This window comes from Ruditapes philippinarum, unplaced genomic scaffold, assembly GCF_026571515.1.
Source record: "Ruditapes philippinarum isolate M1 unplaced genomic scaffold, ASM2657151v2 ctg1349_1_1_1_1, whole genome shotgun sequence".
NCBI lineage: Eukaryota > Metazoa > Mollusca > Bivalvia > Venerida > Veneridae > Ruditapes > Ruditapes philippinarum.
Window position 1 is genome coordinate 388414 of NW_026852031.1, and position 19077 is coordinate 407490.

Sequence of the window (19077 nt, forward strand, 5' to 3'; positions counted from 1 at the left end):
GTTTTTACGAAGGTCTATGTGACCTTGACCTTTGACCCCAAAATCAATAGGGGCCATTTACTGGTCAAGAACAATAACCATTCCAAGTTTGAAGTTCCTAGGTCTAGGCCTTCTTTAGTTATCACTCGGAAACCATTTGGTCTACGGACCGACAGACAAATGCAAAGCAATATACCCCCTCTTCTTTGAAGGGGGGCATAATTATTTCAAACACATCCACACAGAATGTTGACACATCAATCCACAATTATGTGTCAGTTTATTATCTGAAGTTTTATCCACAGGCGTCCATATATATATCAAACCTTTTATTTACAAACAACACTACAACAACAATTTTTAAAATTTTATTTGAAAAAAAAAGAAGAGAAAAACAATTCCCACAAATGTTCACATACTCTATGAGAGGATTTAATCATACAAAATGGTGAGATATCTATAAAGCTGTGCTTCTCATACATTCTCATCATGATTTTAATGTTGTTATATGTTCATGTTTTAATGACTAATCGTGACATTAACAGCCAATTGTCATCTTGTGATTACAATCATAGAAAAATAACTTCACATACTTTATTACTCCTATGCTTTGTATTTCTATCACTTTATTAATGAAAACATTCAATTTCAAATTAATGTAAGATGTATATGTCAAAGAAATATAAAAGTCTGATGTACAAGTAAAGTGACAAACTTTGTAATCTTAACTATTAAAGCTATGATATCTGAACCTAGATAATAAAATTACAAGGGAATCTTTTAACTGCCATTTTTTATATCTTCAAAATTGTATCGTAACAAATTCTTAACACAGAAAAACTTTAAAAACTTTCAAACACAACATGATTATTATAAAAAGTATCAAACGAACATAAATATTAGAAAAAACACAACCAGTAACTATAGTAACTCTATGTCAAAACTTTTTTTACATTTTTTTTTCATCATCACTAGATAAACGTTTTGAAAAAAAAACCACAAGAGAGCTATGATGGCCTAACATCATTCACCAGATTTAGTGTTACATTGGTTTTCAAAATGAAGTTTTTTAAACCTCTATTTTAGCCCTTTATGATCAGTCCAATCTATTATATAAGTATATTTTTTTAGCTCTGAGGGTCCAATACCTTAAACGGACAAACAAAATTAATTTACAACCTCCCAAAACTACAACCAGAATGTTGGGATGATTAATCAAAATTGGTTAATGAGAGGATGAATACAAATATTTTCCATTGTTTATTCCTGTAGCACCATAAAATGATCCAACTAGAAAAAGATGAGCAAAATGCAGTTCAAATGTAACATTGGTGCCACAAATGAAATCTCAAGTATGGAATACCTAAACAATACTGGTGAAGACTGATGGCACTGGTTGTCATAGTAATCCCCCTTTACATATTAATATAGGTCATCCTAGAACTTGTGGTCAAGGTAAGATAATGAAACAAGAGAACAGGTAATGAAAACATCTGAATATTCAACTTTTAAACAACAATTAAATTTGAAATATAACATAACATTTTTACATTCAAGATTAAATACTGACCAATATAAACACCTTTTTTCTGCAGTTGTAGACAGAATTAACAATTTTGTACTTAACATTTAAAATTAGATAAAATGTACCTGCTTAACTATTGCAGCAAGACAAAGGTTTAAAATCAAGCCATGTTTTACCATTCAATAGTAAATTAATGTATAATTACAAAAATTAGGAAAACAGAACACACATAATGGTATTTTGTGTTGATAAATGGTGTAAAACTTTATTATTTAAGTCTGCTAACAGAATTAGTATACTGATAAAATAAGATTCAGCTTTTCAACACTTCTCTGAAGTGAACAACTATTAATTTACATGTAAATCTATGGCCAGCACTAACTATCCTTAGGACACTTTAACTATAATCATATATCCTTCATTTATACATGATTTTAGGTTTTATTCTTACCCATATACTTCAACTTTCAATACATCAATGTAGTGTTTCTTCCATTCTATAAAATGATCAGTATTTACTTTAAACACATTATCAAATGAGCTGTGTCACACAAAAATTTTTCTATCATGCTTAATTTTTATGTTAATGTAAAAACCTGTTCAACAAGTTGGATACAATTTACGTCTGTCACTCTGTGTATATACAACAATACCCTGGTATAAAACACTGCTTAACCAACTTACATACATACATTTACTGAAGGCAGTTTCTTTACGAGAAAACACATTTGAATACAAATCTAAAATTCCTGTGTATGCAAACACAAGTCTTCAATTCTTACAACTTTCTGTCCAACAGAAACAATGCGTTCTCTCTCAGAGTATTCATTATCAAATGTCTTTCATTACAAAAATACAAAATTATCTTTGAAAATGTGAGTAGCAATATACTATTTAAAAATGTGAACTGAAAAACTTGAGAATAAAAGAACTAGAAATTAATAAAAATTCACATTTCTATCAACTTTTGAAGAACAATCAAGACATTCTTCACATAATTTCAAGATTAATAAAATCTTGATAAGGAGATCACACAAATTGAAACATAATATACAAAATGCTTAACTTATTTTCAAGTAACAGTCTTGTATCAACTGTCAATACTAAACATTCAAACATACATTATATAACTTCAGTATATTAGACTATATATAGTTTGTTTTTGTGGTAATATTTTTTATCTACATGTACGTGCTAGTTTTTGCTGTAAGTATAATACTTATATATTTTCTTTACACATATACGTAGCAAATATCACCTTGATATAATCTAACTTACATAGTGGTAATTAACTAATGTTGAAAATCATGTCAACAAACATTTCTATCTACAGAATACAATATAACAGAATCTTAGACATTAAGAAATCTCCCTGTCAAAGAGAGGATAATGGGAGGATCTAACAGGAGAACAAATTAACAACTGTACACATATAGTATATAAAACATTAAGAAGGGGAGAGAATGTCAGGATCATTGCTTCACTAACAACAGAGTAACTACCCTTTCACATCAAAGTCAAGGCAATGACTCCAGGACACTAAAATACCTATCCTTTAAATACCCTCTCTTCCTATTACAGTTTCACATTATTACTTCTACTTTAAATGAAAAAGTTTAAAATTTCAAGTACTAAAGAACTTCTCATCTTAAAATTAAATTAAAATCTGTATTTTTGGTGTTTATTTCAAGGAAAAGTTAAAGGTCAACTTATCATTATTCTGAATTTCACGAACTTCTTTCAAAACATACATACATATCACACAACTTTCACACTGTAATAATCATACAAATTAAGAATATAAAAAGAAAAGAAAACAAAATTAAACTGTAAATTAAATAGTATGCACTTTGGTATGAACATATCCAACCAATAAATAAGATATAATAATAATTTTGCAAATGTTAACACATGATTTATATAATAAATACAGCCTCTCTGAGACCATGATGTAAAAACAATGATGTATTCCTCCTTGTTGTATATATGATGTGGTTAATGATGAGGATATTTTATATGATGTGCAAGATTCTGCTATATTATACTGCAATAATTTATACATATACACATGATTACTGTCTACTGCATTCAAAGCAAAATGAACTTACTGTTTGCTTAAATTTTGGCATACACAAGCATCTAAATAAAAAAAGCATACATAAAATGTGTATGTGGAGATAGTACTTTTACTTTTGACTATGGGAAAAACAAATAAAAGTTTTAAAGAAATTAAAGAATGAACAATAAAATCTACAGCATGAAACATTGTATTGTAGTATGTATGACATACTACTGTCAGTAATAACAAACATTCACATCAGTATACTGTAATAACTCTTACCACACCAAATATCTTAAAACAGATTTGTCCCATCTTTCAATCTGGACAAAACCATTTAACTATTTTTAGAGTAAATCTTATAATGTATATTGACTAAATAGCCACCAGTTCAGACCATGTACAGACGGCTGGGATGCGCAGATTGATCTTGATGTGTTCAATTCACATGGCTATATTTATTTATACAGCTGGCATGGTAAATTTGTTTGTTTCGGGTTTTCCGTCACATCGAAACAGTATAGGTTGTATCGCGACATTCCAGCTTTACTGGAGGAAGACCTCAGGTGTCCCTCTAGGCATGGTAAAGGCTAATACATTAAAATAAATGGAAGCATACAAACTGTGTAATAAACATATATACACTGTACAGTTACCTTAACAACTGTGTAATAAACATATATACACTGTACAGTTACCTTAACAACTGTGTAATAAACATATATACACTGTACAGTTACCTTAACAACTGTACCTGCAGTATTCATATATTTACACAAATACAAAAATATCAAACTTTGGGATACTAGGTGAAGGTGGATAATATAATCATTTATAATATAATTCTTACATGAATTATCAATTCTTTCACTGTTTGTTGTGTAACCATGGCAACCTTCAGCAATTAAGGTAATCCTGTATATGTTTATGATTTCTGTATTTCTATTAGAGTTTTCTAACCTTATACAGCCAAAACAAAAATATTCTTTTGTCAATCTTAATTTCTTAAATTTCAAATCTGATGAGTCATGCAGTCAAGTGTAAAACCATGCCATGCACATTAAACACTACAAAATAACAGAAATATACAATCTATTGTCCTTTAATAATCTAGAGATCTTAATAAAAAAAATAAATGAGAACACTGCAACTTAATCAATATATGGTATCTGAATTCAAGTAAATGATGGGATGATTTACTATAGCAACTAAATGTATAAAAAAAACTAGAAAGCACCTGATTTCAATAATACTTTTATATAAGTGAAGAACGTTAAAGCAAACATATAAAACAAGATGATGTTGTAAGTATGGCACCTTATGATAACTTACAAAAATTAACCACTATACAGTTGTTTTTTTTATCTATATCTAACATAATTAATTGTTCACTAAAACATTAAAATTTGTCATACTCTCAGCAATTAGTAATACATTTGTCTCCCTTTTTTAAATTGTTAAACTAAATTTCCTTCCCTTTTATTAATTGTTAAGCTATATTTCTTTAAAATATTTTCCTTAAATGAATTGTTAAGCTGTATTTCCAAAAGTTGTTTCCCTTTTATGAATTTTTAAACTATATTTCCTAAAAAATGTTTCCCTTTTATTATTGTTAAACTGTATTTGCTGAAGTTGCTTCCCTTTAAACAATTATTAAATTGTAGTTCCTAAAGCTCATTGTTTTTAATCTCAAACCTCAACATTTGTGTTGTGTATTTAACTTTTTAATATCTGCAAGGAAATCCATCATGAAAACTTTAGTTATTTTTTTCATATTGAACTAAAATTAAAATAAGCAAACCTGTCATTGACTTTACACCGGCCCCTTGTCAGCTATCAACTTAATACTTTGTTATAACAGAAACTTATCTTTTATATATTAGCAAAAATTTGCTGAAATTACAGTTTATAAAACAGAATTCAAAAGCAAAAGGTAAAAATAATTTAATTGTCTTAATTTTTGATATCTAGCCACTAGCCAATACATCATCATCATCATAATAACTTGTAAATAACTTAATTTCTGTTTAGTTAAAATAAGTGTTAGTTGCGTGATTGAACTAAATAAACTGGGTCATTTTTTTGGACATTAGTACAAGCCTGTTATAACATCTATAAAAGTTTGTGAATATACAATGTTGAAGTATTCCATTTATTACAACAGATGATAAGGCACTTACAGACAACCATTTTATAGCAAATCTTTAAATAAGAAAACTGGCAGATAACCTGCATACATGTGACAAATGAAATGGGCCAAATCTGGATTTTCAGCTGGATTTTGAGGCTCAAAACTGGATTTTTCATCGACTCGAATTTCAATGCGTGTTTGACACATTTGGTTCAAAGAATCTATATTACCCTCAAAATCATTAAATGATTATACTTTTTATGATTTTTTTGTTGATCAATATTAATTTATTTCACCAAAAAATAATAAATAGATAAATAAATAAGTGTAGTCATACAGGCTATTTCTAAAACAGTCACATTTTTACATTTCATTATTTTCAGTTTGAAAAATTATATCTGTCTTTTCAGTCATTCAATATTGGCTACAAGCTATTTGAAAACGTGCAACAACTATTCATGAACATAAGACTATGACAGTTAAATTACGTAACATAAGTAGAAGACTCAAAATAAATGCAAGAATCGTTCCTTTAATTAAATCCACATTTTTGCCTCGATGATTGTGTCATTCCTAAACAAAACAGAAAAAATACCCACTCACTAAAAATAGGTTAATTAGACATCTCGAACAGGTTGTTGAATGATCCACTTTAAATGATTCTGCTCACCTTTTATCTTTATCAGTGCGGCACTAATCAAAGAAAATGAAAGGTTGAGCCGAATTCATACATGTAAATTTACAGGGTAGTTTTGATGACGTAGCGTGTAATACCTACTGCCAAATTACAAAAGAGGTCAATTGACTGACACACGACACGTGTTAAGTTAAACATGTGAGAATAACTTTGGGTATTGGAACTGTTTATTACGTCACCTTGCTGTCAATTAGCGACTCAACATTTAATCCGCTATAATTTAGGATATGGACAGATAACAATCAATGCCCGGAGGCACGGTTTACATTTTAGATATAGGTGCTGTGTTTGTTTTTTTTTTAAGTTGATTTTATTTTTAAATATCGGGAATTCAAGCTGTAATATCGGGAATCGGGATCAGTGTCGAAATATCGGGATTTTTTTAAATCCCGCCGGGATGTCACATGTATGAACCTGTCTTAGAAAGCATTCAAGATTTTTTCTAAACTAAAAGTCAAATAATACAGAAAAGAATATCATGTTACACCTTATAGGTATAAATTAATTTTTGAGATCAAAAAAAATATTGGTAACGCAATCATTGTTTTTTTTTATAAAGAGAGGATATTTGTTTGTATTCAATAAATTTGGATTATATCTCATTGAAATATGAACATTTAGGTATACGCACAAACTTCTAGCCTTTGAGAATCAATAAAAACATGAAAGTTGAACCAATTTGATGTGATATATATCATAACTCACCAACAAATACTTGTATTTCATTGATAAGTATAAAATAATGATCAGTAATGTTGTAATATCATAGTTAGAGTATACAGTTATAGTGTTGGTAGGTTGTTGTTTTTTTATCTTGCTTTACCTATCAGCTTATATACCAATAGATTGCTGACAACCAAGAATAGTCTGATTAGATGAACACAGACTAGTTACAAAATGGTTGACAAACTTAAATCTATCCCACACTGAACACTATAAGGTGAGACCTGATTATAAACAAATCATTTTTTTACTGCATACTGATTGGTGTAAAGTATTATTTTATATAATTATCAAAGTTGATGATGAGCAAGATGTTTTCATTAGTTAATTATCTACCTATCAGTTTACATCAATAAAGTTTTCTCTATTTCAAAGAACCTACAAACAAAGAAATTACTTCAAAAGCAAATTAACAAGGCAATATGACTTGTTTTGTTTTACCCATGATTATACTTTTTTGCCTTGTTGAAAATATTGTAAGAAGACAATTTTTTATTGAATTTAAGTACTAGTCTTTCAGAATATGACACATGATTAAATGTTAATTTACCATACATTAATCTTTTAGGATATCAAAAGTGCCAGACTATGATGTTAAAATAAAGAAGAAAAAACATCTGAATAGATTTGTATTGAGATTGCATCATGATTTTTTAAAATAAATAGGTACATTTAACATCTTGTCACCACATATATGACATAAATAAGTCTACCCTAACATTTTCCTATGTTACATTATCAAAACTCAAATATATTATAACCACCAGACCTACACTTACAAGTTTTGAATGTCATGTTAAAGTCACTCCTTCGTTAAACAGGCTCCACTGGGTTTTTTTTTTTTTTTTGACATGACAGGACCAGAAATGATTTTTCAACATTAATATTCCATTTGATGTAGGTCTAGACCAAAAACTTGTGTGCAAAATTTCAGATCTTTCACTCTCTCTGTTTTTCAAATGTATTTTTTCTAATTGTGAAATTAACCAAAACTGAAAAGCATTGCAACGCTTTTCACTTAAATCAGGCTAAGAAAAACACAAAAATACAATCTGCGATTTAATTCTGAGTATATGTTTTAATTATCATTCACAAATCTTTCTGTTTCAAGTGCCTCAGTTGATAAATGTAAGAAATTTAAAGTTCATGTGTTTAGGATATTGGACCGCAGTGGAGCTCCTTTAAAAAGAAAAATTAAATTCTTATCAGATTAACTGATTGTTTAGAATAATCAACAACAAAAATTTAACACTTAAATATTTATACAAAAATGCCAAGCTACAACAAAATAAAAAACAAAATTTTAGTTTCTTTTTGGAACATCTAATATTTGCCACAGATTATTTAGCTTTCCTTTAAATATTTAGATCCGGGTATAGATTATATAAAATGTTTGTTAACTCCCTTGAACAGTATTCTACTGAAAACATCAATCACCTTGACAATATCATATCAGTAGTTAATCACATTATTGTAATTTATTTTCACTTTGAAATATACAGAGCTAACTTCTGATTTAGAAACATAAAAGCACCTTAAAAACTGATACTTTCAATGAAAGTGGAACATTGTGATCTGTGAAATATTGACAAAATACACATCATAGCTTTCTAATCAAACACAGATAAAAATCACAAGTGCAGAGTTTAATTATTTAAAAAAAATTAAAAAGACACACAATGTGGCAAAATGTATTGAGCACTGTCATAGAGTAAATCTACAAAAAGTTTGTTCACCACGCCAGTTTATATTTTAATTAAAAAACAAATACAAACTTGTAGCACTATAACCAATTAGTGGTGTTAAGTATAAACAAGACATAGAAAATGTCAGTGTAATTTTACATAATGTTGATGATGTTTTAACCTGTATTCTTTATAAACTTACCAGAAATTACTGTTCATAAAAAATTCATACATGAATCTTACTCCATTCAAAAATCTGGCAACAAAAATTGAATCTTGCCACAGAAAAACAACTGCATATTCTAAAATGACTTTATAAACAAGTTGTCTTTAGTTTTCTTATAAGAAAAGGAAAAGTTAATTGATGAAACATATCAAAAATAATTATGTCCTTCTCAGAAGGTGTTTAATTACCAGATAATCATTTTAACTTTTACATTACCCTATTTCATTTTATTAGTACTGTAAGTACTGTATTTCAATACTCCTGATAATAAACAATCTACAGAAAAATTTGTCGAGGTTACCTCTGTTTCACAGATTAACATTTTCACTTCTAAAATTCATTGAACGAACATTTTATTGTAAACAGCTGAAGAAGACTTGATTTTCTCCTCCACACATCAACACAGGATCTGTTTCTGTATCTCATTGTTAGACAATGTTTAAACATGTTGGATTTCTCCTCGCAATATTTACAGCATATATTTTATCACTCATTGATTCATATATAAAGCACTTTTAGTGTTCATTTATAAGATTTATCATATAAAACAACAGTTTTTGCTGGTCAGTAGGCCGAGCCCCGCTCATTGCCATCTGAAATTACAAAACAAAAACATGTCTTATCAATACGAAAATTAATTAAAATTGATGAATATTAAGATGTAACATAAGTAGAATATAGATCATTGTTTAACTGATTCACAGTATATAAATAAAATCACTGTAGCCTGTCTTGCGAGCCTATACAATTCAATATGTACCCTGTCTCGCGAGTACAAACACATTATACTTCTGATCACTGTACCTTTCTTGGGAGGCTATATATTTTTACTTGTATCTTTCTTGCGAGTACAGGAAGTAGACAGGTTTATAAACTGTGTGATTCAAATTTTACATCTCTAATGTAGGCAGTGTGTTGAGACCATGTGAATATATCTATGAATAGTTTAACAGAGCATCAGAGAACTTATAACCACTATAGCCTCAAATCAATGCTATATCTAATGATATACTTTTATAAAAAATTATAAACAGTAAAATTATGTTGTTTCTATAATGTTATGGTTGTAACATAGAATGTTATTTCATACACATGAAATATTCAGAGTTTTAAATGTTTGGCAAAAATTTTGAGCATGCACCATCCGCTCTTAAAGAATAATACAAATATAGATCTTTCATACAGGTATTATGGAATTAGTTTTTTTCTAAAAGCTAAAAGCTAAATGGAAAAGAAAAGTACATGTACATGAAGAAATTTCAATAAATAGTTTTTTTTATTGAAAACTCTGACAATCAACATTTAATATCCTTGTAAATAAGTGTATATTGTTATAATTATGTATAATGTAAATGTATATTTAAAATGTGACATGAGTATTTCAAAACTCTCCCAAAATTTTAGTCTTGCCATGTGTCTAAGAAATAGTAGGGATCAAATGATTTTCTTAGACCACATTTGAATTTAAAGCCACACAAATGCAGATCATGACTAATCAACCCAAGAAATAGCATTTATAGCATTACTTTGTTATCGTTACTTTAAAGGTAATAAAATCTGAAGAATTTATTTGTAAGAATAGGAAGTATTGACTTTTATACCTGATCCAGCCAAAGCACATTCTGTGACACTTCTACAGAGAGAATCTAGTCTTGCATTGATCTCGGTGTCTGTTGCCTGTGACTCCGTCATAGGTATACCACCGTACAGTGCACCGTGGGAACGTAACGGGGCAGACTGTGTACGCGTCACTGGTTGCTTTATTGTTTGCTGAAATATCAACATAAATACTCCATTACAATACTGAAATATCAACATAAATACTCCATTACAGTACTGAAATATCAACATCAATACTCCATTACAATACTGAAATATCAACATAAATACTCCATTACAATACTGAAATATCAACATAAATACTCCATTACAATACTGAAATATCAACATAAATACTCCATTACAATACAGAAATATCAACATAAATACTCCATTACAATACTGAAATATCAACATAAATACTCCATTACAATACTGAAATATCAACATAAATACTCCATTACAATACTGAAATATCAACATAAATACTCCATTACAATACTGAAATATCAACATAAATACTCCATTACAATACAGAAATATCAACATAAATACTCCATTACAATACAGAAATATCAACATAAATACTCCATTACAATACAGAAATATCAACATAAATACTCCATTACAATACTGAAATATCAACATAAATACTCCATTACAATACTGAAATATCAACATAAATACTCCATTACAATACTGAAATATCAACATAAATACTCCATTACAATACAGAAATATCAACATAAATACTCCATTACAATACTGAAATATCAACATAAATACTCCATTACAATACTGAAATATCAACATAAATACTCCATTACAATACTGAAATATCAACATAAATACTCCATTACAATACTGAAATATCAACATAAATACTCCTTTACAATACAGAAATATCAACATAAATACTCCATTACAATACAGAAATATCAACATAAATACTCCATTACAATACTGAAATATCAACATAAATACTCCATTACAATACAGAAATATCAACATAAATACTCCTTTACAATACTGAAATATCAACATAAATACTCCATTACAATACTGAAATATCAACATCAAACTGTTCTCTAATTATCACTTGTACAAGCTGTGGTCTATGGAAAAACAGAAGGATGTTGTAACGAAATGGCACTTGTGAGATAACCTCATTGTCTTATTAACAACATAAACCCTTGACTAATGATTAGCACCAAAAAAAATTACTGTTACCTATAGGCCTTACAGTCATCTAAGAACCTATTGTTCTGGTACTAAGGACTGATGTGCAAAGCAATACAGACTTTCTTCTTTAATGACAATATTTATAAGTATAAAAGAAATTTTTTTTATCTTTTTGTTTTTACATTTTCTCCTCATGGATACATTTAGAATTTCACATATTATATAATGGCAAAATAATGACAAAAATCATGATGGAAACACTGAAGATGGTAGATATTTATAACTGTATTACCAGGGCTTCTATCAACCTTACTGATCAATTATTGTCTTTTATTGTATATAAATAATTTATGTCAGAATGTCTGGTTTACAGCTCTGATTTGGTAACCCTATAAACAACTTACTTCTAGAACAATATAAAGTCATCATCAAAAACAACAGTGATTATTTATGACTGATATACACACAGGCTACTGATTTCCATCTATAAATTGCTCAATTAATATCATCTAAAATATCATCAAGGGGTTTAGCCAGACAAAGTTAATTAACCATCAACTATCTAATGTCTACAGATTATACAAACAAACTTCAAAGGTATGTCTAGCATTATTTATGACATGTAACATAATGTTGAAATTCCCCTGGTGGTTCTCAAGTTTTCTAGGGTTGCAGAAGATTCTGAAATTTGAAACAGTTTACAATTAAAATGGTTACATCTTCTTGCAGCAAGAGTTAGAGCTGATCATACATGTATATGTATGACCACTATGAACCATTATATGTCCACCAGTCTATGAAATTACAGTGCATTTATCAAAACTATATTTTACTATAATATACCTACTATCAATATACATATAATTAAGGCGATTCCAATTTACGAAAACACATTAATGAGAGTTGCCGAACTTAAGCTATGGACCCCAAGAACCAGCTGTCCAATCACTGATCCATGCTGTTTCGCTTTAAGTTAACCCATTTATAAGACGACTAGAAATGATACTAAACAGTATGGCCAACTGATAAAGACAGTAATCTCATATAAAGGCTTTACCTCTACAATTCCTGGACGTGAGAAGACAGCTGTATTATGAGAGTTGTTTCTCTGTAACTGTAAATGCCCTGTACTGTTTGTACCACCTACTAGAGACCGCTTAGCTCCAAAACTCCACTGCATACCACCCTGCTGCTGCTGCTGTACAGGCGGTTTGGGTGAAGTTTTTACACCCATTCTCTGTATAGGACGACTATTAAATGTATTACCCATAGGAAATGTATTACCCCAACTGAAATACAAGACAGTTAATCTCAATACTTACTTCGTATAAAAAAATCTTACTTCTATTGCCATTACAAATCATTATATAATGCTTTATTCAGCTTTTAAACACATGCAGTTAAAAATATTGTATAATCATACAATACAAAATAATTCTGAAACCTGATACTGTCAATCTTTGTTATATGTAATTTTCTTAAGTGATTTATTTCTTTTTATGCTGGAAGAAATCAATCATTCCTTCCTGATACAATAAAAACACTTGTGTGAGACAATTCAATCAGAAATTATATGTTTTTTTTTTAGATCTTTAGTTACTGACTATAAAGTAACAAGTAACAATACATTATAATACACAAAAAATATGTGATTTTTTTAGCAATGATTTAAGATTCTAAGGTTTTTATTGATTTATGTACTGGGTTGAACTATCACAAAACAGATTGAAATTTAACATTAGTTAACATTACAATATAATCAGTTGTCACTAGACAGGTAAATTATCTCCTTTTTTCTTTAGTAAAAAACAATGCAGTATTTATTAATCTAAACTTTAATTATGAACAACATACTGATGTTATTGTTTAATAAAATCAAACTGCCCATGAAAAAATAGAACTTTCTATAATGCTGGCATTGTATAACATTACAACCAATATTTAAAGGATTTTATTTTCATAAATTTATCATATTCAATCACCACTTTATTTTATCACCACTTTATTTTACCTATCTTGGCATACAATTTATGTTGTTTTTAATAATGTCTAGTTATAATTGACATCATTTCCATCTTATTATTTCTAGAGGCTAGAATGAAACTTCAAGAATTTACCATTTACAAATGTTGTATAAATACATATAAATATTAAACCCTAGGACAGACATAAGGACATACTTTGGTCTAGGTTTTTTGTCATAACTGTATTTAACAGGTGCTGGTTGCCAGATCTTCCTTGCCTGTTGTTTAAATGAGTCTAATAACCTCTTCTGTTTCTGTGAGAAAGCCTGGAAAATAAAACAACAACACATTTTATTATGTATGCATAAAAAATAGATTCTTAACTCCAAACAGAAGTTCATTGAAAGAAGATTCACAAAATGAGTCAAATAAAAATGGAATACAGTCTATCATCAGTCTACTAAACACAATCATCTATTAGACACAGTCACATTGACTAAAGCTTTCACTTTGTTACCTTACACGAATACTTTTAATATTCTAATATAAAATAATGGAAACAAAAATACATCATGTATTCATTTTATTTATTCTAGTCAAAATTTTTTTGTGTTTAGTACATAAAAATATTAGTGAATTAATGACAGTTTACAGTATGAAATTTTATCTTAGATACCCACAATAATCTAGGTTTGCTTGTATGTTTTTATGAAGAAGGATTTGAAACTTTTGTTTACCTCATGATTAATGCATTTATCAATGAGTTGTAGGTACATGTTGAGTCCCTCATCATCATAGGGGCTTGTCAACATTAACTGTGTGAACACTGTAAATATAGATACGGATTTGTCAACATTATGCATAGGTAAACACAGAAAGTTTTTTTTTTGCATGCAGTATTAATGCTTATATGTAAAAAATTTAATAAGGGCAAAAATAGTTCTTTCAGAATTATGCCCCTAGTCTCACACCTGCACCTTGTCATGATAATAAAGTATTCCAACTTTTATGTTGATAACTTTTAAAATCTTTGAATAATTGGCTACATTTAAAGTTTTTGTATGATGACAACCACTTGCCCGCAGCGACAGTAAATTAGCTCAACTTTTTTCTTTAAAACACCCTAAAAATGAAAGTGTTTAAACTTGAATTATTTTTTTGCCTTACACAAGGTGAATTGCCACAATGGACAAATTTGACAAAACCTTTACCTTTAGTCATAAGTCTAGTGAACTGGCCAGGAATATCTCCCTCCTGTATGGTATTGTCAGCATCACCAGCGGAGCCCGGAGAGTTGAGGGAAGCGGGGGTATCTGTGTCTACCTTGTGGAACGCTTTAAGTGGAGTGTTGAGCATTAACCTCATCTCAGTGATACAACTCTTGATAGAACCAGCCTCTGTTATATCCTGATAAATATAGAATACTGATAGAACCAGCCTCTGTTATATCCTGATAAATATAGAATACTTATAGAACCAGCCTCTGTTATATCCTGATAAATATAGAATATAGAACCAGCCTCTGTTATATCCTGATAAATATAGAATACTGATAGAACCAGCCTCTGTTATATCCTGATAAATATAGAATATAGAACCAGCCTCTGTTATATCCTGATAAATATAGAATATAGAACCAGCCTCTGTTATATCCTGATAAATATAGAATATAGAACCAGCCTCTGTTATATCCTGATAAATATAGAATACTGATAGAACCAGCCTGTTATATCATGATAAATATACAATATAGAACCAGCCTGTTATATCCTGATAAATATAGAATGTAGAACCAGCCTCTGTTATATCCTGATAAATATAAAACAAAGAACCAGCCTCTGTTACATCCAGATAAATATAGAATATAGTGCCAGTCTCTGCTAATTCTGATATATATAAAATATAGAACCGGCCTCTGTTATATCCTGATAAATATAGAATATTGATAAAACCAGCCTCTGTTATATCCTGACAAATATAAAATATAGAACCAGCCTTGTTATATCCTGATAAATATAGAACCAGCCTCTGTTATATCCTGATAAATATAGAATATAGAACCAGCCTCTGTTATATCCTGATAAATATAGAATACTTATAGAACCAGTCTCTGTTATATCCTGATAAATATAGAATACTGATAGAACCAGCCACTGGTATATCCTGATAAATATAGAATACTTATAGAACCAGCCTCTGTTATATTCTGATAAATATAAAATACTGATAAAACCAGCCTCTGTTATATCCTGATAAATATAGAACCAGCCTCTGTTATATCCTGATAAATATAGAACCAGCCTCTGTTATATCCTGATGAATATAGAACCAGCGTCTGTTATAACCTGATAAATATAGAATAATTGTAGAACAAGCCTCTGTTACATCCTGATAAATATAGAATATAGAACCAGCCTCTGTTATATCCTGATAAACATAGAATAAAGAACCAGCCTCTGGTATGTCCTGATAAATATAGAATACTGACAAATATACAACCAGTCTCTATTTTATCCTGATAAATATAGAATTCTTATAGAACAAGCCTCTGTTACATCCTTATAAATATAGAACCACCACTGTTCTATCCTGCTAAATATAGAATACTTGTAGAACAAGCCTGTTACATCCTGACAAATATACAATATATGACCAGCCTCTGTTATATCCTGATAAATATAGAATATTGAACCAGCCTATGTTATGTCCTGATAAATATAGAATACAGAACCAGCCTCTGTTATATCCTAATAAATATAGAATTCTTATAGAACAAGCGGTTAGCCTCTGTAACATCCTGATAAATATAGAATATAGAACCAGTCTGTTATATCCTGATAAATATAAATTTATAAAACCAGCCTCTGTTATATCCTGATAAATATGGAATACTGACAAACATAGAACCAGCCTCTGTTACATCCTGATAATTATAGAATATAGAACCACCACTGTTATATCCAGATAAATATAGAATACTTGTAGAACAAGCATGTTACATCCTGACAAATATAGAATATAGGACCAGCCTCTGGTATGTCCTGATAAATATAGAATACAGAACCAGCCTCTGGTATGTCCTGATAAATATAGAATACAGAACCAGCCTCTGTTATATCCTAATAAATATAGAATTCTTATAGAACAAGCCTCTGTTACATCCTGATAAATATAGAATATAGAATCAGTCTGTTATATCCTGATAAATATAAATTTATAGAACCAGCCTCTGTTATATTCTGATAAATATGGAATACTGACAAACATAGAACCAGCCTCTGTTATATCCTGATAAATATGGAATACTGACAAACATAGAACCAGCCTCTTGTCATATCCTGACAAATACAGAAATACTGACAAATACAGAACTACTGATAAATACAGAATACTAACAAATATAGAATACTGACAAATATAGAATATTGCAAATATAGAATATTGACAAATACAGAAAACTGACAAACACAGAAAATTGACAAATACAGAAAACTGACAAATATAAAATACTGACAAATATAGAAATACTGACAAATGCAAAATACTGATTACAGCAGCAAATCTACATATACTGACACAGTGAATCAGACATGTGAAATTAAGAATATTGAACAATATATCTTAAATACTGAAAACTAGTACAGTGTTATATTTACTTTATTAGCACAGCCAATATAATATCTTGATAAAACTTTTGTCAATATCTTGATAAAACGTTCTAAGAATTTCTATTGTTTGCAAGGCCACTCAAGTTTTAAATATTTTAGATAACATAATTATCCTTTCTTGTACTTTCGAATTGAAGAAAAAATTATGCAGAGAGATCAGAACAGTATAGTTTAGTTACTTCAATTACTGTATATGAAATCAGGGGAGACAATCATGTTTGGACTAAATTATCTTATCATACTATGGCAAGATGCTAAACAGAAACTATTTATAAAGATGATTTAACAAGAACAAGAACAACCATATTTCTCACTTTTAAAACATTATTTAAATGATGATACTGATGATATTAAATACCAATCATATAAACATATAGGAGGATATATTACACCACCCAGTAGAGAGTAACCTCATCACTTTTTATGACATGACATTTATTCATGTATGAAACATTATCAATATAGACCCAAAGTTTTTTTTATTTATCATGACATTTTTTACTCAATACAGGCAGTTCTGCTCTGATACACTTTAAATAATTAATAGAGGGTGAATGAAATATTTAAACTTGTAATGGGGTAACACTACAATATATAGCCTGCTGGCCAGTTTTTCAACTAAATTGATAAAATGTTGGAAAATCATGCTGTTAGGCAAGTCGTTAATCCACAGACAGTTTCATTTTAGCTACATAATTATACAAATGTAGTATGAACTAGAAAGGGGAAATAATCATCCCACAGATCTATATATTATAATAAGACATATGGAAGCTTCCTGAATGCCAAGAACCATGAAAGTTACTTACATACCAAATATTTTAAACATTGGTCAGTGAATGAGGGCTGTTTGAGCAAGTGTAAAAAATATATTCTTACTATGGCTGACCTTGACCTTAGTGGCAACAAATTCCAGCCAACAAAAATATGAATCTTCCAAAAATGAAAGACACTGGTCAATGAATAAAGGTGGAATCAGCCAGTATAAAAATCTATCTTTTAACACAGGTGACCTTGAGACCAGTGACCCCTTACTCATCCTAAAGTCAGAGAACTATCAAGTGTATGTATCTATTGATTATCAAAAGACATCAGTTACTAAATAAAAGTTGTATGAGCAGAACTATAGGTTAGTGCCATTGAATTATGGAACACATACCAGTACCTCTATTAATCATAGTAGACAAAAAAAGTAAATTTTTCAAGGAGCATAATAAAACTACTTCTGTACTGATGCTCATATCACAAGTGGTAATAGTATTTTATATTTTGACAAGTAAAGCAATCATTGTTATTCTAATGAAAGTACAAGAAACCTGCACTGTGTGACAGAGAAGTCACAGATCTGTAGAAATAGTTTAACTGGAATAATACAGCATGTTTATTTTCAAGGATACACACTCATGAAATAATATAATATGCTGATTTGGTAGCATTGATGTGTAACAGAGTGTGTGATATAATAAAACTGCTAATAAATCTAGTCTATTCGAGGGGAGAGACCATTTCAACCATTTTTACCACACATCAGTATACACCAATCATTGCCTTCAGTACACCTCACATAATGAATATTTAACAATGCCACAGTTCTGTTAGTTTTCATTACTGTATCCCAGTTACTGTATATATATAAAGT

General features: G+C 29.4%; 1 protein-coding gene across 4 annotated transcripts in view; it reads right to left on the minus strand.

Annotated features, from left to right (window-relative positions):
• Window positions 1-333: 333 nt before the first annotated feature.
• LOC132747409 (protein Smaug homolog 1-like) overlaps window positions 334-19077 on the minus strand; it is a 51827-nt gene continuing 33083 nt past the window's right edge. For all 4 annotated transcript variants that reach the window (XM_060736801.1, XM_060736793.1, XM_060736810.1 and 1 more), the window contains exons 7-13: window positions 14982-15177; window positions 14508-14596; window positions 13987-14096; window positions 12864-13095; window positions 10627-10795; window positions 6806-9618; window positions 334-5792 (exon numbers count right to left, since the gene is read on the minus strand). In XM_060736801.1, the coding sequence (XP_060592784.1) occupies window positions 9590-9618; window positions 10627-10795; window positions 12864-13095; window positions 13987-14096; window positions 14508-14596; window positions 14982-15177 (825 nt within the window). In that variant the 3' untranslated portion in view covers window positions 334-5792; window positions 6806-9589. The remainder of the gene's footprint in view (window positions 5793-6805; window positions 9619-10626; window positions 10796-12863; window positions 13096-13986; window positions 14097-14507; window positions 14597-14981; window positions 15178-19077) is intronic.